This window comes from Microcaecilia unicolor, chromosome 14 (assembly GCF_901765095.1).
Source record: "Microcaecilia unicolor chromosome 14, aMicUni1.1, whole genome shotgun sequence".
Taxonomy (NCBI): domain Eukaryota; kingdom Metazoa; phylum Chordata; class Amphibia; order Gymnophiona; family Siphonopidae; genus Microcaecilia; species Microcaecilia unicolor.
In genome coordinates this window covers 48544480-48566244 of record NC_044044.1, presented here as the reverse complement: position 1 = coordinate 48566244, position 21765 = coordinate 48544480, and the positions used below count along the sequence as shown (strand labels likewise).

Sequence of the window (21765 nt, the reverse complement as noted above, 5' to 3'; positions counted from 1 at the left end):
ATTAAAAACAAAATTACAGAGCACATCCGAGGACATGGATTACTGAGACCAAGTCAGCATGGCTTTTGTGTGGGGAAATCTTGCCTGACCAATTTACTTCAATTCTTTGAAGGAGTGAACAAACATGTGGACAAAGGGGAGTCGGTTGATATTGTGTATCTGGATTTTCAAAAGGCGTTTGACAAGGTACCTCATGAAAGGCTACAGAGGAAATTGGAGGGTCATGGGATAGGAGGAAATGTCCTATTGTGGATTAAAAACTGGTTGAAGGATAGGAAACAGAGAGTGGGGTTAAATGGGCAGTATTCACAATGGAGAAGGGTAGTTAGTGGGGTTCCTCAGGGGTCTGTGCTAGGACCGCTGCTTTTTAATATATTTATAAATGATTTAGAGATGGGAGTAACTAGCGAGGTAATTAAATTTGCTGATGACACAAAGTTATTCAAAGTCATTAAATCACGACAGGATTGTGAAAAATTACAAGAGGACCTTACGAGACTGGGAGACTGGGCGGCTAAATGGCAGTTGATGTTTAATGTGAACAAGTGCAAGGTGATGCATGTGGGAAAAAAGAACCCGAATTATAGCTACGTCATGCAAGGTTCCATGTTAGGAGTTACGGACCAAGAAAGGGATCTGGGTGTCGTCGTCGATAACACACTGAAACCTTCTGCTCAGTGTGCTGCTGCGGCTAAGAAAGCGAATAGAATGTTGGGTATTATTAGGAAAGGTATGGAAAACAGGTGTGAGGATGTTATAATGCCGTTGTATCGCTCCATGGTGCGACCGCACCTTGAGTATTGTGTTCAATTCTGGTCGCCGCATCTCAAGAAAGATATAGTAGAATTGGAAAAGGTGCAGCGAAGGGCGACTAAAATGATAGAGGGGATGGGACGACTTCCCTATGAAGAAAGACTAAGGAGGCTAGGGCTATACAGCTTGGAGAAGAGACGGCTGAGGGGAGACATGATAGAGGTATATAAAATAATGAGTGGAGTGGAACAGGTGGAAGTGAAGCTTCTGTTCATGCTTTCCAAAAATACTAGGACTAGGGGGCATGCGATGAAACTACAGTGTAGTAAATTTAAAACAAATAGGAGAAAAGTTTTCTTCACCCAACGCGTAATTAAACTCTGGAATTCGTTGCCAGGGAACGTGGTGAAGGCGGTTGGTTTGGCAGAGTTTAAAAAGAGGTTGGACGGTTTCCTAAGGGACAAGTCCATAAACTGCTACTAAATGGACTTGAGGAAAAATTCACAATTCCAGGAATAACATGTATAGAATGTTTGTACGTTTGGGAAGCTTGCCAGGTGCCCTTGGCCTGGATTGGCCGCTGTCGTGGACAGGATGCTGGGCTCGATGGACCCTTGGTCTTTTCCCAATATGGCATTACTTATGTACTTATGTGCAAGCTCTGATCTCAGTGACAGTAATAAGATGGCGGAGTAGAATGCAGAATATCAAATATGAAATCCCTTTAATAAATAACTGAAAATCATTTGCATAATTTTGGGTGGGGAGGGGCTGTAATATTTTGCTAGGACCTTGCTAGGGACTCTTACCTCCCATACAGAAGCTCCATGGTCTGACCTGTGTAGAGTTCTCACTGACGGGATTCCTTGCTGTACACGTGTATGTGACATTGGTCTCCATGGGATCCAGGGACACGTTCAGAAAAGATCCCTCCTGAAATAGTCTCTTGTTTTCTGCTGTCCAGGTGTATTTCACACCTTCTCCCCCATTCTTCACCGTACAATTCAATGCAATGTTGCAGCTTATATTCCCAGAGCCTTTATAGGGCTTGATAATTGGCTTTTGTAACCGACCTGTATGAGTGAAAAATGCAAAAGGTAGAGGTAAAACTGAAGTGAACTGTGCTTCCTATCATGTCCTGTACAGGTGGGAAATGATAGGAGGGATGTGACAGGTCTTGCTGAAGTTTCAAACTGGTTAGAGCGGATCATGGGTTATCGTTAAATTTTGATTAAGATTGAAAGATGTTTGTGTTTCTGTGACATGTGGAGGCAGATTTTAGAAAGGATGTTCAGGTCAGTGCGTCGCCCAGTGTTGCTTTTTTGTCTCATATATTTTAGAACAGAATCGGCCAACATACGACCTGTTCTGAAATACATTATTTATATATATGTAATTTATGTATTTATAAAAATATATATACCCTTTCCTTGGTATGGCAAAATGCCAATCAAGATAGTGTACAAACATAAAACAGGACCCCCCCCCCCCCAGTTAGCACAACATGAAACGTGAAAATCCATTTCACAAACTGAAGCATCCAGACTATGAATAGGGCAAAACAAGGGACATTGACATCATTGTAGCAGCGTAGGTATGTCCCTGTTATAAAATAGTTTTTTTTCCAGTCATAAATCTTAATGTGTCAATAAATGAAAACTCTCTTATGTGGATAATCAGGATGTCATTCACAAACCATATGATTTAGAGACTAACATGAATAAGGCAGGAGGCTAGAACATTTAATTCACAAATTTCCCACAATGCCTCAAAGATGTCATCATATGTCCCAATATTTTAACAGCTTTATTGATAAACAAGAGAGCAAAATATTAAAGTTCTTTTTGAAACTTCTTAAATAAAAATTACTTATCGTATGAATCCTCTGTATTATTTGTCTATAAAATAGCAGCCAACTAATGTGATCACGTTTCGAGCAAGAAGCTCTGCATCAGGGCTTGACCTCTTCATAAAATACATCTAAAAACATACAAACCATGCACCAAAAAGTGAAATTACTGACTGAAAAACATTTTTTATAACGCCCATCCACCAAAGTAACTGACTTACATTCATTTCCCCCAAGTAATTCTTATAGGGAGTAAAAGAATAAAGATGGCACCTAACAATTTATACAAACTTACTATTCAAACTAACCAATCAAAAAAGGATCACATGTTACTCATTCACCAATCCAAAAACAGCACTAGGATATAACTCTATCTCATAAAGGATTGTCATTCGATGGCATAATTTAGACCCTCTGGGGAAAGCGTCTGCAGTCTGTGAATCTAGTACTGTTCTCTGTTTGTTAAACACCAGCCCAGATCACCCCCCACATGAGAGAGGAGAACACTGTCAATAATTTGAAATCCAAAATTGAATGTGCAGCAGCAATCCAATAGTCCGCAAGAAGAGCCCCCAACTCTGTGTCTCTAATTGGCTGTTGGGTTCATTCAATGTAAGCTGGATGCAAAGATCTCTGTTTTTTTTTATTATTATTTTAATTTTTATACATGAACATTTATTCAAGAAGTTACACTTGATTGGATAGTGTTATAAAGATAATTAAAGTAATTACAAATAATAACAATACACTCAAGTCAACATTATATTGGAGTGATATCCATTAAACAAGAGGGTTTAAAGGAAAAATATAAGGAATTTTAACAGCTAGCAAATATTTAGCAAGGTTATATTATTTCATTCCTTCAACTTTCTTAGAAGCCACAAAGGCTGTTAATTGTGATGGCTCCATGAAAACATATTTACAATCTTTGTAGGAAATTATGCATTTACAAGGAAACCGAAGAAAAAATGTTCCATCTATGCGCAAAATTTCAGGTTTCAATAACAAAAATTGTTTTCGTTTCTTTTGTGTTTCTTTTGAGACCTTTGGAAATAAAAGTATCTTTAAATCCAAAAATGGCTTGTCATTGTGTTTAAAAAACATTTTTAACAGCCACTGCTTGTCTGGTAATAAAGCCACCATGGCAACTAAAGTTGCCATGGTGGCTTGTTCAGTATCTGATGTCTCAAGGAGATTAGTAATGTCCAATGGTGTTTGATAATGCAATACTGATTCCTGTACTTTTTGTGGAATATAATAAACCTGGGATAAAGGTGGTAGATTTTCCTTAGGAATCTCCAAAATTTCTTTAAAGTTTTTATCTCTCCACTGGACTTATCATTTTAAGTCAAGGAAAATTTATAAATCTCAAATTATATCTTCTCATATAATTATTATAGATTTCTGTTTTGTTCCTCAATAGAAATCAAACAAAATAAAACATGGAAAAGAAAATAAGATGATACCTTTTTTATTGGACATAACTTAATACATTTCTTGATTAGCTTTCGAAGGTTGCCCTTCGACAGATCGGAAATAAGCAAATGTGCTAGCTGACAGTGTATATAAGACTCAAATTAGATATTTCCTTTATCATAGCTGTTTGTACACTTCCAATATTCAAAACTTTTTCTTCTAAGATAGCAATCTTTTCAGAGCAAAGCTTTATTTCATTTTCATTTTTCTCAGAAGCTTTTTCAGTCTTACAGACCATTTTTGCTACCAGGTCCTATAATGAATCCAGAGTTACCTCTGGTGGCTTCTGCAAAGATCTCTATTGAAGTGGACTAGGTGCAAATAGCAGATGGCAGCCATGACGTCTCTAGACAGAAATGTTTGGAGGTGACAACAGGGGACCAGCTAGGTATGTGGGGGAGGGAGCAAGTCAAAGCAACATTTCTGCACATCATAATCCCCTTCTCCCTCCCCCCCCCCCCCCCAACACTTTTAAGTTAGCAATACAACACCGCAGTCTTCTATTCATAAAAGAAACCCTCCAGCCAGTTGAGGCTTCTCTTGGGTCCCTTCAGTCTAAGCCAGATACAAAGACATCTGGCTTAGATTGAACAAACACAAGAGTCGATTACAGACACATAGTTGAGGCTGTTCTTATGGACCTTTGGATTGCTGCTGTACACTCACTTTTGGATTTGAAATGGTGAATTATTAACAGTGTTCCCCTCTCTCATGTGGGGGGTGATCTGGGCCGGTGTTTAACAAATAGAGAACAATACTGGATTCACAGACTGTAGATGCTTTCCACAGAGGGTTTAAATTACGTCATCAAATGGCAATCCTTTATGTGATAAGAGTTTTATCCTAGTTCTGTTTTCGGATTGGTGAATGAGTAACGTGATCCTTTTTTGATTGGTTAGTTTGAATAGTAAGTTTGTAGTTTGTATAAATTGTTGGGTGCCATCTTTATTCTTTTACTCCCTAAAAAAATTACTGGGGGAATGAATGTAAGCCAGTTACTTTGGTGGATGGGTGTTATATATAAAAATTTCAGTGTAGTAATTTCACTTTTTGATGCATGCTTTTAGATGTATTTTATGAAGAGGGCAAGCCCTGATGCAGAGCTTCTTGCTCGAAACGTGATCACATTAGTTGGCTGCTATTTTATGAACAAATAATACAAAGGAGTCATAAGATAAGTAATTTTTATTTATTTATTTAAGAAGTTTCAAGAAGAATTTCAATGTTTTGCATTCTTATTGATGCCAGTAAAGCTGTTAAAATTATTGCTGATGACTTTTGCCACCCCTTATTCTGGGTTTGAGCCACACACTCCAAATTTTCTGGGGAAGTCCCTGTTTCCATTGAGGAAACTGGTAAATAATACACTTTATTAAAAGCTGAAGAATTTCTATAAGGTATTTCTTAAGAAAATCCACAGCTGACATTCCCATATCTTTACATACCACTGTTTTCTGCATTAGGCAAAAGTCTTTTTTTTTTTTTCTCCTTTCCTATTAGGCTTCTCTCCTTGACAATTCTGACACAGGTATCAGCAGAGGGAAACCCTTGATCAGAGAGCTCATGAGGCTATGGCAGCTCTGTAGACCAAAAATACTTAAGATCAGCGTAAGGGCCTCCAAAACTGTTTTTTTTCCCTCTCTCTCTTCCCCTCCTCCCCCAACCAGGGTTGGCTCAAGGGTTTGGGGTGCACTGTGATGGAAACAGTAGCCATGCAGAGAAGAGAGCACAACACACTGTTGCCACTATGAAGGCTGAGCTGATGAGGCAGATTTATGGTACCAGTACCTCACCTGGTTCATGTCTTCAGCAGGCCCTGCCTCCAACTCCCCCCCCCCCCAGCCCCACCCTTGTTCTCTCTATTTCTCTCTCAGTTTCTCCTCCACCCTCACATTCTATGTCTTTTTCTCCTCTCCACCTCCACATTCTCTGTCTCTCCTCCCATATTCTTTCTCTTCCCCTTGCATCCCCTTCTCCCACATCTCCCTCTTTTTCTCTCCTTCTCTCCTGTGCTTGCTCCCTCTCATCACCTCTCCCCTATTCTTTCTTCTTGCAGTAAGTCTGTGCCTGTGGTAAAAAATCTGCAAGGACCCTTCCCCCTGCCAGCAGCCATTGCAGCCCTGTTCAAATCATCTCCTGGCAGGGGATGGTTTTCCTGCCAGAAGGTTCCTTCAGTCTTCTCTGCAGCCACTTCCTTACTCTGCTGGAGGGACTTGGGGTTCCTGGTGGCAACCCATCTTTATTACAGCAGCGACCTTTCTTTTTTTCCTCTGCCCGCAGGGCTTGGCATCACCATTGACAGCTGCTACTCATTTTTGCCAATGCCATGGCCTTGCTGAGTTCTTTTTGCTGGAGGGTTTGGGGTCCATTGTATACAAATCTTTCAAGGATATTCATTGTGGATATCATGAAACCGGACTGGCTAGGGAGTAGTCCAGGATGGGCATGAGAAACCCTGCTTTACAGACTCTTGTATAGAAGTTTATAAAGTGGGCTCATGCTCAGCAGGCCGGACATCAATATTCAATGGCACTTAACTAGGCAGTGCTATTGAATGTTGGCTCTAACTGTCCATCTTAAGTCCGGGCAGGAGAGGGTCATTTTGAAGGTAGGGTTGGGGATAAGCTAGAAGTTATACAAATGGTGGCACTAAATATTAGCTGGTACCTATATAACTATTGGGTTGTGACCTGAAACATCCCCCTTCTGCCCCTCCCCTCACAGTAGTGCAATCCCTCCCCCCCCCCCCCTCCAACATACCATAACAGGTCTGGTGGTCTATTGGTTGTTGGAACAAGAGCAACCTCACTCGTTCCTGCCCCTTGTGCCTCCTGATTGAAAATGGCCACCATGACTGCTAGTGGCAGTCTTGCAATATTACCATTAGGTTTCAGCCTCTATCAGTAGTGCTAGGGGACAACCACTAGAGGTCTTGCCCCAATGGTCACTAGACCACCAGGCCTGGGAGGGGGGCCTGCTGGGACTTGCAGGGGGTGCAGGAGTGGGGATTGACCTGTGTCAATTGGGGTAGAAGGGAAGAAATATGGACTCCTCCTCAGTACATGTCTGGTCAGAGCAGGATATTCAGTGCCATTACTGGAATATGACCTGGCATTGTATATCTAGGCCCAATTCAGCCATTTAAAAAAACACTGACTGCCAGTGGCTGAATATTGACTGGAATGAATATAATAATGTGAACACAACAGTTTATTACACTGAGTAAAACAATTACACAAATATAACAAGAGATTCTAAAATCTGAAAACTTACTGAATACATGAAGTTTATATTCCCTGTTGGAGACTGCAGTTGAAGTTTTTATCTCAGCTGTGTAGGATCCTCCATCTTTCTCTCTCAGACTCTGGATTTGTAAAGAGAATTTGCCATCATGGATCCTCAGTCGCTCTTTAAAAGGGGAATGAAAGAAGTCCAGTCCATTTCCCTCCTTTATTAGGGCAATGCTGCCTACGGTTTCAAAACGCCAGAAGATTTCATAAACCTTCACTCCTTGGGGAATCTTAAGAGGTAAAGTGACCGACTCCCCCAGAATCCCAAACACATCCTGGGGGTCTCCTGTATCCTGAGAGTGTCCTGCACCTGATAACATAGAACAAAGAGAAGTATAAGAAGAGAAATCTATTTTCCCAGTCTTAAAAATTAAAGCTTTGGCTATATTTTCCTTTGAGCTTTGGATCACACAAGACTATTCTTTATGTTACGTTACATGACTTTTCTATTCCGCAATAACCAAAAATAGTTCTATGCAAATCACATAATCAAGCTAACCAGACCAATAATCCTGGAATTACAATAAAAATTTAGTCAGAAATATTCTCCAAATAAATGAGTCTTGAAATTCTTATGGAAGGTCTATAAAATAATGAGTGGAGTTGAACGGGTAGATGTGAAGCGTCTGTTTACTCTTTCCAAAAATACTAGGACTAGGGGGCATGCGATGAAGCTACAATGTAGTAAATTTAAAACGAATCAGAGAAAATGTTTTTTCATTTGATGTGTAATTAAACTCTGGAATTCATTGCCAGAGAATGTGGTAAAGGCGGTTAGCTTAGCGGAGTTTAAAAAAGGTCTGGATGACTTCCTAAAGGAAAAGTCCATAGACCGTTATTAAATGGACTTGGGGATAATCCACTGTTTCTGGGATAAGTAGTATAACATTTTTTGTACTTTTTTGGGATGTTGCCAGGTATTTGTGACCTGGATTGGCCACTGTTGGAAACAGGATGCTGGGCTCGATGGACCTTTGGTCTTTCCCAGTATGGTAATACTTATGTACTCAAGATCAAATAGTTTGATAGAACACGAATCGGCTTTGGTAGCAAGTTCCACACAAAAGCAACTTGATAGCACAAAATCTTTTAACCTGTTTAGGTGATGGAAAACAAAGTAACCTTTGCTTACGAGTCCTACTACTAACACCATTAAAAATAAGACCTACCCAATCAGTCAGATATAATACAGCATTGCCATACAAAAATCTGAAAAGCTTAAGGTACAGAGTTTAATTAGTACTCTAGCTTGCACAGGCAACCAATGTAATTTCTTGAGTAATGAAGAAACAGAATCAGATCTTCTAGCAGAAAATATCAATCTAGCAGCTGTATTTTGCACCACCTTGCAAGTGTTTTATCAAGGTTTTAGAACAGCTCAAATAAACAGTGATACAGGAGTCTAACCTAGACAGTATCGGGAAATGAATCTAGGTGTCATCGTTGATGATACATTGTAACCCTCTGCTCAGTGTGCAGCAGCAGCTAAGAAAGCAAATAGAAGGTTAGATGTTATTAGGAAAGGAATGGAAAACAAAACTGAGGACATTATAATGCCTTTGTATCGCTCCATGGTGCGACTGCACCTTGAATATTGTGTTCAATTCTGGTCAGCGCATCTCAAAAAAGTTATAGTGGAATTAGAAAAGATACAGAGAAGGGTGACGAAAATGATACCTGGCAAGATCCCAAAAAAGTACAAAACATTTTATGTTGCTTATCCCTGAAATAAACAGTGGATTTTCCCCCAAGTCCATTTTAATAATGGTCTGTGAACCTTTCCATTAGGAAGCCGTCCAAACCTTTTATAAACACTGCTAAGCTAACCGCCTTTACCACATTCTCTGCCAACGATTTCCTGAGTTTAATTACATGTTGAGTGAAGAAACATTTTCTACGATTCATTTTAAATTTACTACTTTGTAGCTTCATTGCATGCCCCCTAGTCCTAGTATTTTTGAAAAGAGTAAACAGACGCTTCATGTCTACCCGTTCCACTCCACTCATTATTTTATAAACCTTTATCATATCTCCCCTCAGCCATCTTTTCTCCAAGCTGAAAAGCCCTAGCCGCTTTAGCCTTTCCTCATAGGGAAGTCATTCCATCCCCTTTATCATTTTTTGAGATGTGGTGACCAGAATTGAACACAATATTCGAGGTGCGGTCGCACCATGGAGTGATACAAAGGCATTATAACATCCTCATTTTGGTTTTCCATTCCTTTCCTAATACCTAATATTCTATTTGCTTTCTTTGCTGCCAGAACACACTGAGCAGAAGGTTTCAACGTATCATCAACGACGACACCTAGATCTCTTTCTTGGTCCGTGACTCCTAACGTGGAACCTTGCATGATGTAGCTATAATTCGGGTTCTCTTTCCCATGTGCATCACTTTGCACTTACTCACTTTAAATGTCATCTGCCGTTTAGACGCCCAGTCTCCCAAGGTCCTCTTGTAATTTTTCACAATCATCTTGCGAGTTAACAGCTTTAAATAACTTTGTCATCAGCAAATTTAATTACCTCACTAGTTACTCCCATCTCTAGGTCATTTATAAATATGTTAAAAAGCAGCGGTCCTAGCACAGACCCCTGGGGAACCCCACTAACTACCCTTTTCCATTGAGAATACTGACCATTTAACCCTACTCTCTGTTTTCTATCTTTTAACCAGTTTTTAATCCACAATAGAACACTACCTCCTATCCCATGACTCTCCAATTTCCTCTGGAGCCTTTCATGAGGTACTTTGTCAAACGCCTTTAGAAAATCCAGATACACAGTATCAACTGGCTCACCTTTATCCACATGTTGGTTCACCCCTTCAAAGAAATGAAATAGATTGGTGAGGCAAGATTTCCCTTCACTAAATCCATGTTGGCTTTGTCTCATTAATCCATGCTTTTGAATATGCTCAATTGTCTGAAGCATAAGTGGATCTTGGATGGGCCATCCTCCTTGCAGATGTTTTCATGTGTGCGTAAATCTGCGGTTTGTTATATTTCATCTTTGACAGCTGATTTGTACGACCACCTGAACTTCCGGAAAGCACTAAAAACCAACCTGTTCAAAAAGGCATACCCATCGGACCCAACCTAAATGCCTAAACCTCGCAACACAACAAAATCAAAGCTCGTAATAGACTCTACACAACTCGTCCTCTCTACGATTCCCCAATGTGTCTATAACTCATGAACCTTATTCATCTACTACAACTCTCTGTATTTGTTCATACCGTTATTGGCGATCGCCTTTACGGTACTATGTAAGCCACATTGAGCCTGCAAATAGGTGGGAAAATGTGGGATACAAGTGTAACAAGTAATAATAGTTGCCACCTTTTCCTCTAAATAGGTGGCAAGAATGGTAGCAGACGGCAAGATATAATGGTACTATTACAAAGATGATCTACAAGATGAAATAACTTTATTTAATTATTTATTGCATTTGTATCCCGCATTTTCCCACCTCTTTGCAGGCTCAATGTGGCTTACAATACATCATGAATAATGGAAATACATGATAAGATGGATATTTAGCTTTACAGACAGATCTTGGGTGACATGATTATGGAAAGACAAGATGGTAGTCTAACAAGCAGATATACTAAGTCTTTTCTGGGTATATATGGAGAGGTTCACATTTGTTGGTCTTTGTGGTATGCCTTGTTAAAGAGATGGGTCTTCAGTAGTTTGCGGACGTTAGTATGAACATTTAAGTGATTATTCCCTATTTGATTTGAATAGAATTCATGTTTCTTTTAAATTATCAATTGTTTCTATAGTGATATCTTTGATCACCAGACCTTTTTATTTTCAGGAGACAAAGATTTTCTCCAAACTCATTCATACTTCCTATAATCTTGTTTTAAAGGTAAAAGTTCATCAGTACATTTCTGTGACTCACGCAAAATCTTAATCTTAGTTTTATAAAGTGCTATATCGTCAAGTATATGTGAACTATATTCATACCAATTATGAAAAAAGTCATTTGGGGAAATAGTCTCACTCAGACTTTGTAATTTGTTCCAAAACTATAATGTAATTTATTGATCTCTCTAGAGTTTGTGCAATCGGGAACCAATGAGGTATGACTTATCTCTGCGGCTGCTGACCTCTGACCTCCTGGAGGCAGCTGAAAAGCTAATGGGCTGATATTGAAAGGCACTTAATCAGGTTTGTCAACACTGTTGGGTGAATAAGTAGTGGCCAGTGGGAGGAGGCGTGGCCTAGTGGTTAGGGTGGTGGACTTTGGTCCTGGGGAACTGAGTTCGATTCCCACTTCAGGCACAGGCAGCTCCTTGTGACTCTAGGCAAGTCACTTAACCCTCCATTGCCCCATGTAAGCCGCATTGAGCCTGCCATGAGTGGGAAAGTGTGGGGTACAAATATAACCAAAATAATAAATAAAGTCCATAGACCATTATTAAATTTACCTGTGAAATCCATTGCTTATTTCTGGAATAAGCTGCATAAAATGTATTGAACTTTTTCGGGATCTTGCCAGGTATTTGTGACCTGGATTGGACACTGTTGAAAACAGGATGCTGGGCTTGATGGACCTTTGATCTGTCCCAATGTGGCATTACTTATGTACTTAAATGTCAGTTTAGGAACATCTAAAATGTGAATAGAGCTTCATCCCACCAAGGCAATCAGCTCTGGGGCAGGCTGTAAACAGCCAAGGAGGATCGCTACACTGCTGCGGTCTATGGAAGCTACTTTTGCAGGTACGTGGGGAGGGCAGTGGGATTGGCAGACTGAGTCCACGGGCTGGCAGAGGGAAGGAAGGAAGAGAGGGAACAGTTTTTGGACCCTGGAGGTGGAAGGGAGAGAAAGAGGTGCTGACCTAGGTGAGGGCCTCATATATAAGATGACCCTGATTTTTAAAAAACTTTTTTTTTTGGGGGTGGGGGCAAAATTTCTAGACTTATAGTCTATAGTTGACTATGAGGGGCATAACCGAAAGGGACAGCCAAATTTTGCTGAGGACGTCCTCGCAAAACGTCCTGGCGAAGGGGCAGGCAAACCAGTATTATCGAAACAAGATGGACATCCATCTTTTGTTTTGATAATATGGTCGGATATGCCCAAATCTTGAAATTTAGGTCATCCCTAGAGATGGTCGTTTCTGAGATGGGTATCCTTGGTTTCCATTATCGCCAAAAATCAGAAACGCAAATGCAAGCCCTTTGGTCATGGGAGGAGCCAGCATTCGTAGTGCATTGGTCCCCCTGACATGCCAGAACACCAACCGGGCACCCTAGGGGGCACTGCAGTAGACTTCATAAATTGCTCCCAGGTACATAGCTCCCTTACCTTGTGTGCTGAGCCCCCCAACCCCCCCCCCCCAAAACCCACCACCCAGAACTGTACACCACTACCATAGCCCTTACAGGTGAAGGGAGGCACCTAGATGTGGGTACAGTGGGTTTGTGATGGGTTTTGGAGGGCTCACATTTACCACCACAAGTGTAACAGGTAGGGGGGGATAGGCCTGGGTCCGCCTGCCTGAAGTGCACTACACCCACTAAAACTGCTCCAGGTACCTGCATACTGCTGCGATGGAGCTGAGTATGGCATTTGAGGCTGGCACAAAATATTTTTAAAGATGTTTTTTGAGGGTGGGAGGGGGTTAGTGACCACTGGGGGAGTAAGGGGAGGTGATCCCTGATTCTCTCCGGTGGTCATGTGGTCAGTTTGAACACCTTTTTGTGGCTTGGTCGTAAGAAAATCTAGACCAGGTAAAGTCGTCCAAGTGCTCGTCAAGGACGCCCTTTTTTTTCCCATTATGGGTCGAGGACGCCCGTGTGTTAGGCACACCCAAGTCCCGCCTTCGCTATGCCTCCGACATGCCCCCGTGAACTTTGGTCGTCTCCGTGATGGAAAGCAGTTGAGGACACCCAAAATCAGCTTTCGATTATGCCTATTTGGGCGACCCTGTGAGAAGGATGCCCATCTTCCAATTTGTGTTGAAAGATGGGTGTCCGCTTTCGAAAATGAGCCCGTATATATGGCACGTGGGCCCCCGCTGAATATCGGCTGGGATCCATTTAAGGTGCTCTGCTGTTCCAAATTCCCCCTCCCTCCCACCCAGCATTAATTAAAGGCTGACCAAGGTCCCCTGCTCACCCCCCCCCCCCCCTCCGTAGGCTCCTGGGCCTACTTGTAAATATTTGGTGGTCCAGTGAGGTCCAATGGGCAGGAGCAATGCCCACTCACTCCTGCCTGTCATGGTAAAATGGCTGCCACAACCTCTTGGGGGTAAAAAAAAACAAAACCAAGCACAAGAAACTACAACACTTGAAGCTGCTCTTATACACTGCTGTCATGCCACCATCTTGGACTCACCAAGCTATTTCTTACCTTAATGCATTTTGAGTTAAGGGCTCCAAGTTAGAATTGCAAAGCCATGATAAGGTAAATCTAAAGTAGTTGTGATTCTTATTGTATATTTTATCTGGCTGTGCTGATGATATTATAAGCTCTTAAAAAGCAGACACTGTCAATTATATGTGTTCTAGTAAAAAAGGCCCGTTTCTGTCAGAAATGAAACAGCTGCTAGCAAGGTTTTCCTCAGAGTGTATGTTTGAGAGAGAGTGTGTGTGAGACATGGAGTGTGTGTGTCAGAGAGAGAATGAGAGAGAAAGAGTGTGTCAGTGTTTGTGTGTGTGAGAGAATGTGTGTAATGAAACGGGCGGTAGCAAGTGTGTGTGTTTGTGACAGAGAGAGAGAGAGAGTGTGTGTGGGAATGATAGTGTGTGCCAGGGTGCTCCCCTCCCCTAAGGTGGACCCCCTCCCCGAAGGTGGCCCCCTTCCCTCCCTGCCAGATGCAAGTGTGTGTTTGTGACAGACAGAGAGAGTGAGTGAGTGTGTGCGAGTGTGTTTGTGAGAGAGAGAATGAGAGTGTGTGCCAGTGCCTGCCTGCCTGCCAAGGGGCCTCCCCCCCCCTCTCCCCATCTCCTACTCCTCCTCCAGCCCTCCCTGCCTCTTGATCCACGACCCTTGTTACTCCTCCCCCTGCCTGCTACACACCCACCTTCTCCTCAGTCTCCTCAGGTGCTTCGTTGTTTTTTGAAGGGCGGCAGCTTTGGGATCACGGCGGATCAGCTGTTTGGATGGCAGGGTCGGGAGGGCGCAGGTGCTTTGTTGTTTTTTGGAGGGTGGCATCTTCGGGATCGCGGCGGATCAGCTGTTTGGATGGCAGGGTCGGGAGGGCGCAGGTGCTTTGTTGTTTTTTGGAGGGTGGCATCTTCGGGATCGCGGCGGATCAGCTGTTTGGATGGCAGGGTCGGGAGGGCGCTTCCTGGGAGTGTTTCGGGAGGTTGGCTGCCAGTCTGGAGCGATTCCTAGGCAGGGGGAGGAGTAGGGAAACACGCGTGTTTCCCTACTCCTCCCCCTGCCTAGGTCGCTGTTTGTTGCTGTGTGTCGGGCTCGTGACCTCACCCGAGGCGCAGCCAATCAGTGGGATGATCTACAACAGGAATCAGACCACCTCCTCGGAGAGCCACGGTTCCAGGCAACTGTAGAACGTTGGAGGTGAGAATTATTATATAGGATTGTAGTAATATAGAAATAATAATAACATAGTAGATGACGGCAAATAAAGACCTGTACAGTCCATCCAGTCTACCCAACAAGTTAAACATAGCATAAAATATGATGTGATACTTCATGTGTATATTTGATCTTCATTTGTCTTTGCCATTTTCAGGGCACAGACTAAGTACTTAAGCACTGCCATACCGGGAAAAGACCAAGGGTCTATCAATCCCAACATCCTGTCTCCGACAGTTACCAATCCAGGCTTCAAGAGCCCGGCAAAACCCAGATTGTAGAAGTCTGCCTGGCACTGGCCTAGTTCTCAACTTCTGAAGCTGTCATCGAAGTTCCACTCCAGCCCATCCAAATCTGACCAGCCACAATTAGGGCACAGACCGTAGAAGTCTGCCTAGGACGGACTTTGTTTCTCAATTACTGGTGTTGTCATCTGATCACCTTTAAGTTTGTTTGCTTCTAGTCTTTCCACACAGAATTTCTTTGTGTTTATCCCAGGCATTTATGAATTCTGTTACCATTTTCATCTCTGCCACCTGCCACGAGAGGGCATTCCAAGCAAGGGCGTAGCCAGACTTTGGCGGGAGGGGGGTCCAGAGCCCGAGGTGAGGGGGCACATTTTAGCTCCCCCCCCAATTGCAGAACCCCCCCCCCCCCCCGCCACCACCAACTTTGACCCCCCCCCCCACCGACGACCCTCCCACCCCCCCTCCCGCTGCCAATCCTCCCCCACCGCCACCGTCGCCTATCTTTGCTGGCGGGGGACCTCAACCTCCGCCAGCTGAGGTCCTGTTCTTCCGGTGCAAGGCTTCGTTCTGTTTCTCAGTCTGACGTCATGTCATACATGTCAGACTCAGAAACAGAACGAAGCCTTGCGCCGGAAGAAGAGGACCTCGGCTGGCGGGGGTTGGGGTCCCCCGCCAGCAAGGTAGGCGATGGCGGGTTGGCGACAGGAGGGGGGTCGAGAGGGTCGTCGGCAGGGGGTCCAGGCCCCCGTGGCCGCACATAGCTACGCCACTGATTCCAGGTATCTACCACCCTCTCTGTGAACAAGTACTTCCTGACGTTATTGCTAAGTAGGCCCTCCTGCAACCTAAATTCATGTCCTCTAGTGATATTGCCTTTCTGTCTCTGTTTGTAGAATGCTTGTGTCTGCCTGCCCTAACACAGTAGTCCTTATGTATAGTGATTTCACACAAAGCAGCCAGTTACCTGCCATTACCCCAAGGGCACCAAGAGCAGGGCTTTTTTGAGGGGGTACTCAGTACCGGCACCTTTTCCATTGTCTGCTAAAATTGACTCATGGACCCTAAGTTTAAATGAAAGCGCTCAGGCTCTACACACCAATTCTGCCTTGTCAGAGATTCTGTGACTGGTTGCAGGGGGCCTGGCTGTTGTGGGGTGGGTCTCTCAGTGATCACCCCACCCCTGAAGGGTGGCCTAGCATTTGAGTACCGGCTCCTTTTTTTTTTGCTAGAAAAAAATGCACTGACCAAAAGTGTTGTCTGAACTGGATTCAGCATGATTCCAGTTCAGACAATCTGCTGACCCTGACTCAGGTTGAGGGGGAAGTGGAGTCATGCGTTCCTTCCAGAGGGCTTTGCGTTTTACGGAAATGAAACTCTGACTGGGCAATATTTTCTTCTGTTTTTGGTGCTCCTTAGAATCTTAGATTAAAATAGATCTTAGCAGTTGACAAAATATGTTTTAAAAATATCTTTTAAAATAAAGTTTAATTTTTTGTTTAATGGTCAATATTCAAAATGAAATGACCTCTGACCGGTTACATCACTATCATAGTAATATAGTAGATAATGGCAGATAAAGATCTGCACAGTCCATCCAGTCTGCCTGAGAAGATAAACTCATTACTTAAGGTATGATGTGATACTTCATTTGTATACCTGACCTTGATTTGTCCTTCCAACAAGTCTCCCGCAAAGCACACTTAAAACAACAAAAAGAGCGGAAGAAAAACCAAAACACACCAGATAAAAACCATAGAGAGTAAGAGCAGCAAAGAAGTTTATTAGGACCCTACACGGTCCGTGTTTTGGCCAACCGGCCTTCTGCAGGGGGTCTTCAATTTAATGTATACAGAGTGCCTCCTGAATTCTCAAGGAATGAAAAGCATAAACTTTACTGGTGGGGATTCTCAAGCTCCATCAACTGCCTTTTCTGTCACAACCCAAGACCATACTGCCTGAGAAGCAAGGAAGCAAGCAAACCCCATACCATTTTCGTTGTTTTTCTCTGAACTGCTTCCAGTCTTTTTACATCCTTAGCAAGATGCGGCCTCCAAAACTGAACACAATACTCCAAGTGGGGCCTCACCAATGGCTTGTACAGGGGCAAGGGTGGACCAATCATTCGAGTAAACGGGTAGTGCCCGAGGGCCCAGAGACTCTGCCCGGATGCTCGCCACACACTACAGGTCTCTCCGGTCCTACTTTTAAAGGTGTGCTGCTGGTGATCGAGTGGCACCGCCGTACTTTAAAAATGGCGGCCGAGACTCCCTAAGGAAGTCTCGCAAGACTGTCGAGACCCGTGAAACTACATGGCGGTGCTGGCAGGCGAGGGAATAGCAGCAGTGCAGTAGGCAGGAAAGAACATACTCCTCCCCCACAGAGACCACTAGGCCAGCAGGGCAGTAGGAGGGGAGCAGTGTAGCGGTAGGGAGGGTGTCGGGCAGCGGCCAAGTGGGGGGCCCAGACCACCCTCAGTGCCTGGGGAACCAGACCACTCCCAGTCTGCCCCTGTACAGGGACATCAACACCTCCTTTCTTCTGCTGGTTATACCCCTCTCTATGCAGCCTAGCATCCTTCTGGCCACGGCCTTGTCGCTTAACTTTCAGCCATTTATGAGGGAGGTCACCCTGGCCGGTTCCCCCAAATAGTTCATTTTTCACTTAGATGCTAACCGCTAATTTTCAGCAGAGATAACCAGTTGACTGCCGCTGAAAGTCAATTAATTAATTAACTGGCCATGGCTTTATGCAGTAACCCATGTGGTTAAGTAATTAATTTTATTATTTAGATTTTGCTCACACCTTTTTCAGTAGTAGCTCAAGGTGAGTTACATTCAGGTACTCTGGATATTTCTCTGTCCCAGGAGGGCTCACAATCTAAGTTTGTACCTGAGGCAATGGAGGGTTAAGTGACTTGCCCAAGATCACAAGGAGCAGCGGCGGGATTTGAACCGGCCACCTCTGGATTGCAAGACCAGTGCTCTAACCACTAGGCCACTCCTCCACTCAGCAACATTCCGTGTAGAATCACCAATAATAGCAACGTTCGATGTTCCACTGCACTAACCACTAGTTGCTACTCCTCCATTAGCAACATTCCATGTAGAAGCCTGCCCTTGCAGATCAGCAGTGCAGCCACGCAGGCTTCTGCTTCTGTGAATCTGACGTCCTGCACGTACGTGCAGGACGTCAGACTCACAGAAACAGAAGCCTGCGCGGCCGCACTGCTGATCTGCAAGGGCAGGCTTCTGTTCAGGAGGGCTCACAATCTAAGTTTGTACCTGAGGCAATGGAGGGTTAAGTGACTTGCCCAAGATCACAAGGAGCAGCGGCGGGATTTGAACCGGCCACCTCTAGGCCACTCCTCCACTCTGAATATCAACTTTACCAGCTATGTGTTAGCCAGCGCCGTATAAACCGAATATTCAATTTCAAAGCCTGGACATGGCCCAGCATTGAAAATCTGGGAATAACGCTGGTGGTGGTCAGCAAATTGCTCACCGCCGCCAGCTCAATATTTATTTATCTAGACAAATTTGATATACCGCCTTAACTAATAGATCTAGGCAGTGTACAATAATAAGAAATATAAGAAGAAGTGAAAAGAACTCCATTAAAATGATATGAAAGTATCACATCCATTCATACAGACGGCTTAGTACAACCAAGATGTCAACAAAAGGAAGAAGTGAGTTTAACCCCCCCCCCCCCAAAAAAAAAAAAAAAGCTGGGGTGAACAGTGGCTTTCCGCCCCAGGTGGCAGCTGACCAAGGAACACCACTAGCTCTTGTGTTGAATGTTAACTTTCTTACCAATTTGACACCACTGCACAGACTTGGTGAACTGTAACATCTGCTTCCCTAACTCCCAAGCTGGGGTCAGTCAAGTGGCTCCTATTTTTCTGAAAAGGCTAATCCAGTCCTAGTTTTACCCCGGTGTGTGTCTAAATTTGTAATTCTGACATTTTTCTTTAAAGGAGATGTGAGCTAAGGTGGTATAGTACTACTACTCATCATTTCTATAGCGCTACTAGACGTACACAGCGCTGTACACTGGACATAAACAGACAATCTCAGCTCGACGGAGCTTACCATCTAATTAGGACAGACAAACAGGACAAATAAGGGATAAGGACAAAGTAGCAAGATTCCAGAATCCCAAAGACTACTGCTACTACTTATCATTTCTATAGCACTAATAGATGTACGCAGCGCTGTACACTTGAACATGGAGAGACAGTCCGTGCTCGACAGAGCTTACAATCTAATTAGGACAGACAAACAGGACAAATAAGGGATAAGGACAAAGAGTAGCAAGATTCTGTGCAGAATCCCAAAGAGTAACAAGATTTCAGAATCCCGAAGACTACTACTACTACTTATCATTTCTATAGCGCTACTAGACGTACGCAGTGCTGTACACTTGAACATGAAGAGACAGTCCCTGCTCGACAGAGCTTACAATCTAATTAGGACAGACAAACAGGACAAATAAGAGATAAGGGAATATTAAAGTGAGGATGATAAAATAAGGGTTCTGAACAAGTGAATAAGGGTTAGGAGTTAAAAGCAGCATCAAAAAGGTGGGCTTTTAGCTTAGATTTGAAGACGGCCAGAGATGGAGCTTGACGTACCGACTCAGGAAGTCTATTCCAGGCATATAGTGCAGGAAGATAAAAAGAACGGAGTCTGGAGTTAGCGGTGGAGGAGAAGGGTGCGGATAAGAGAGGATTTACCCAGTGGACGGAGTTCCCGGGGAGGAATGTAGGGAGAGATGTAGGTCTAGACAGATAATTTAAAAGCATTATCCAAATGCCACTGAGCAAGATACATTCAGTGACTCTCTGGAAAGTGCCACTGAATAACTTTACAGACCAGCATGGTACGATCCAGAGAGTTCCAGGACAGACCAGGGGCATATTCGAATATGCTATCCAGATAGTGGCTGAGTTTTACTCAGGGCAATATATAGATATTCTGTGGCAACCACTTTCTGAAGCAATTCAGAGAAAAGTGATGAAAATGGTATAGGGTTTGTGTTGCAAGTCGTACCACTCCTACACTAGCTGAGATAACATTTAATCATCTCTCTGACCACAGGTACAACTTTATTTATTGCATTTACATAGTAACATAGTAGATGACGGCAGAAAAAGACCTGCATGGTCCATCCAGTCTGCCCAACAAGACAAACTGACATGTGTATACCTTACCTAGATCTGCACCTCCCTCCCCCCCCAGGGCACAGACCGTACAAGTCTGCCCAGCAGTATTTCCCGCCCCCCAACCACCAGTCCCACCAGTGGCGTACCTAGGGTAGTTGACACCCAGGGCCGGTCATTTTTTAACACCCCCCCCCCCCCCAAATCCAGTACTAGGCATGCCGAGAATACAAAACACTCAGGACCTATAGAGCAATTCTACCATACCATAAGCAGTCATTTCTATGAGTCACACAAGGAAAAGGAAAGCATCTTAAACACTACAGTGAGCACTAGAACATCAATTCACCTATTGTAAAACGAAACCAGACAGAATAGTACAGATCATAGATCCTGCACAGTCAATGCCAACTGAAAGCCATGTCTTTTTCACAAACACAGATACACCCTAATCCACTATAGTATAAGTAATCATAAACTTTCTATTTAGACAAAAATTAAACTGAACCCCCAATGCCAGACTCTGCATACAATGCAACACCACAGAAACAGAAACTGTCCCCTAGTACTGTGCAAAATATAAAGACAGCAGATGTAAATTTGAAAAAAACTAACAAGTACCAATCACCACTTTACAAATTAACAAATAGAAATAAAACAAATATAGAAAGTAAAATAATACCATTTTATTAGACTAATACATTTAGCTTTCAGAGGCCAAAACCTCCGTCCTCGGGTCAGTACAGTATAGTGCTGTTACAGTATCCTATCCTGACCTGAGGAAGGGGGTTTTGTTCTCTGAAAGTTAGTCAAAATGTATTAAAATTAGTCCAATAAAAAGATTACCTTATTTACATGTTCTATTATAAACATTTAACACATCTACAATACTTTATCCTAAAGCAAAAAAAAATAAAAAAATATATTTTATTTACAGTTTGTTGTCTCTGGTTTCTGCTTTCCTCATCTTCTTTTCACCGTCTTCCTTCCATCCAGCATCTGTCTTCACTCTCTCTCTCTCTCTCTCTCTCTCTCTCTGCCATCCAGTGTCTGCCCTCTCTGCCGTCCCTTCCATCCACTGCCTGCCCTTTCTCTCTGCCCCTTCAATCCACCATTTGCCCTCCCTCTCCCATCCATCCAGGGTCTGCCCTCCCTCTCGCTCCCCCTTCCACCTAGGATCTGTCCCCTCTCTCTCTCTGCCCCTTTTTTCAGCCCCCAGTTCCAGCCCCCTTCTCCCCTCCCCTTCTCCTGTCTGAGACCCCCACCACAGTCCCTTCTCCCCTTCCCTGTCTGAGACCCCCACCCCAGTCCGCTTCTCTCCTCTGAACACCCCCACCCCAGTCCCCTTCTCCCCTCTGAGATCCCCACCCGTCCCCTTCTCCCTTCCCCTGTCTGAGATCCCCACCCCAGTCCCCTTCTCCCCTCCCCT

At 43.6% G+C, this 21765-nt stretch overlaps 1 protein-coding gene across 3 annotated transcripts in view; it reads right to left on the bottom strand.

Moving 5' to 3' along the window:
* The window catches only part of LOC115458422 (SLAM family member 5-like), a 276484-nt gene that overhangs the window by 242314 nt on the left and 12405 nt on the right, over positions 1–21765 (bottom strand). For all 3 annotated transcript variants that reach the window (XM_030188375.1, XM_030188376.1, XM_030188377.1), the window contains exon 2: positions 7352–7678. In XM_030188375.1, the coding sequence (XP_030044235.1) occupies positions 7352–7678 (327 nt within the window). The remainder of the gene's footprint in view (positions 1–7351; positions 7679–21765) is intronic.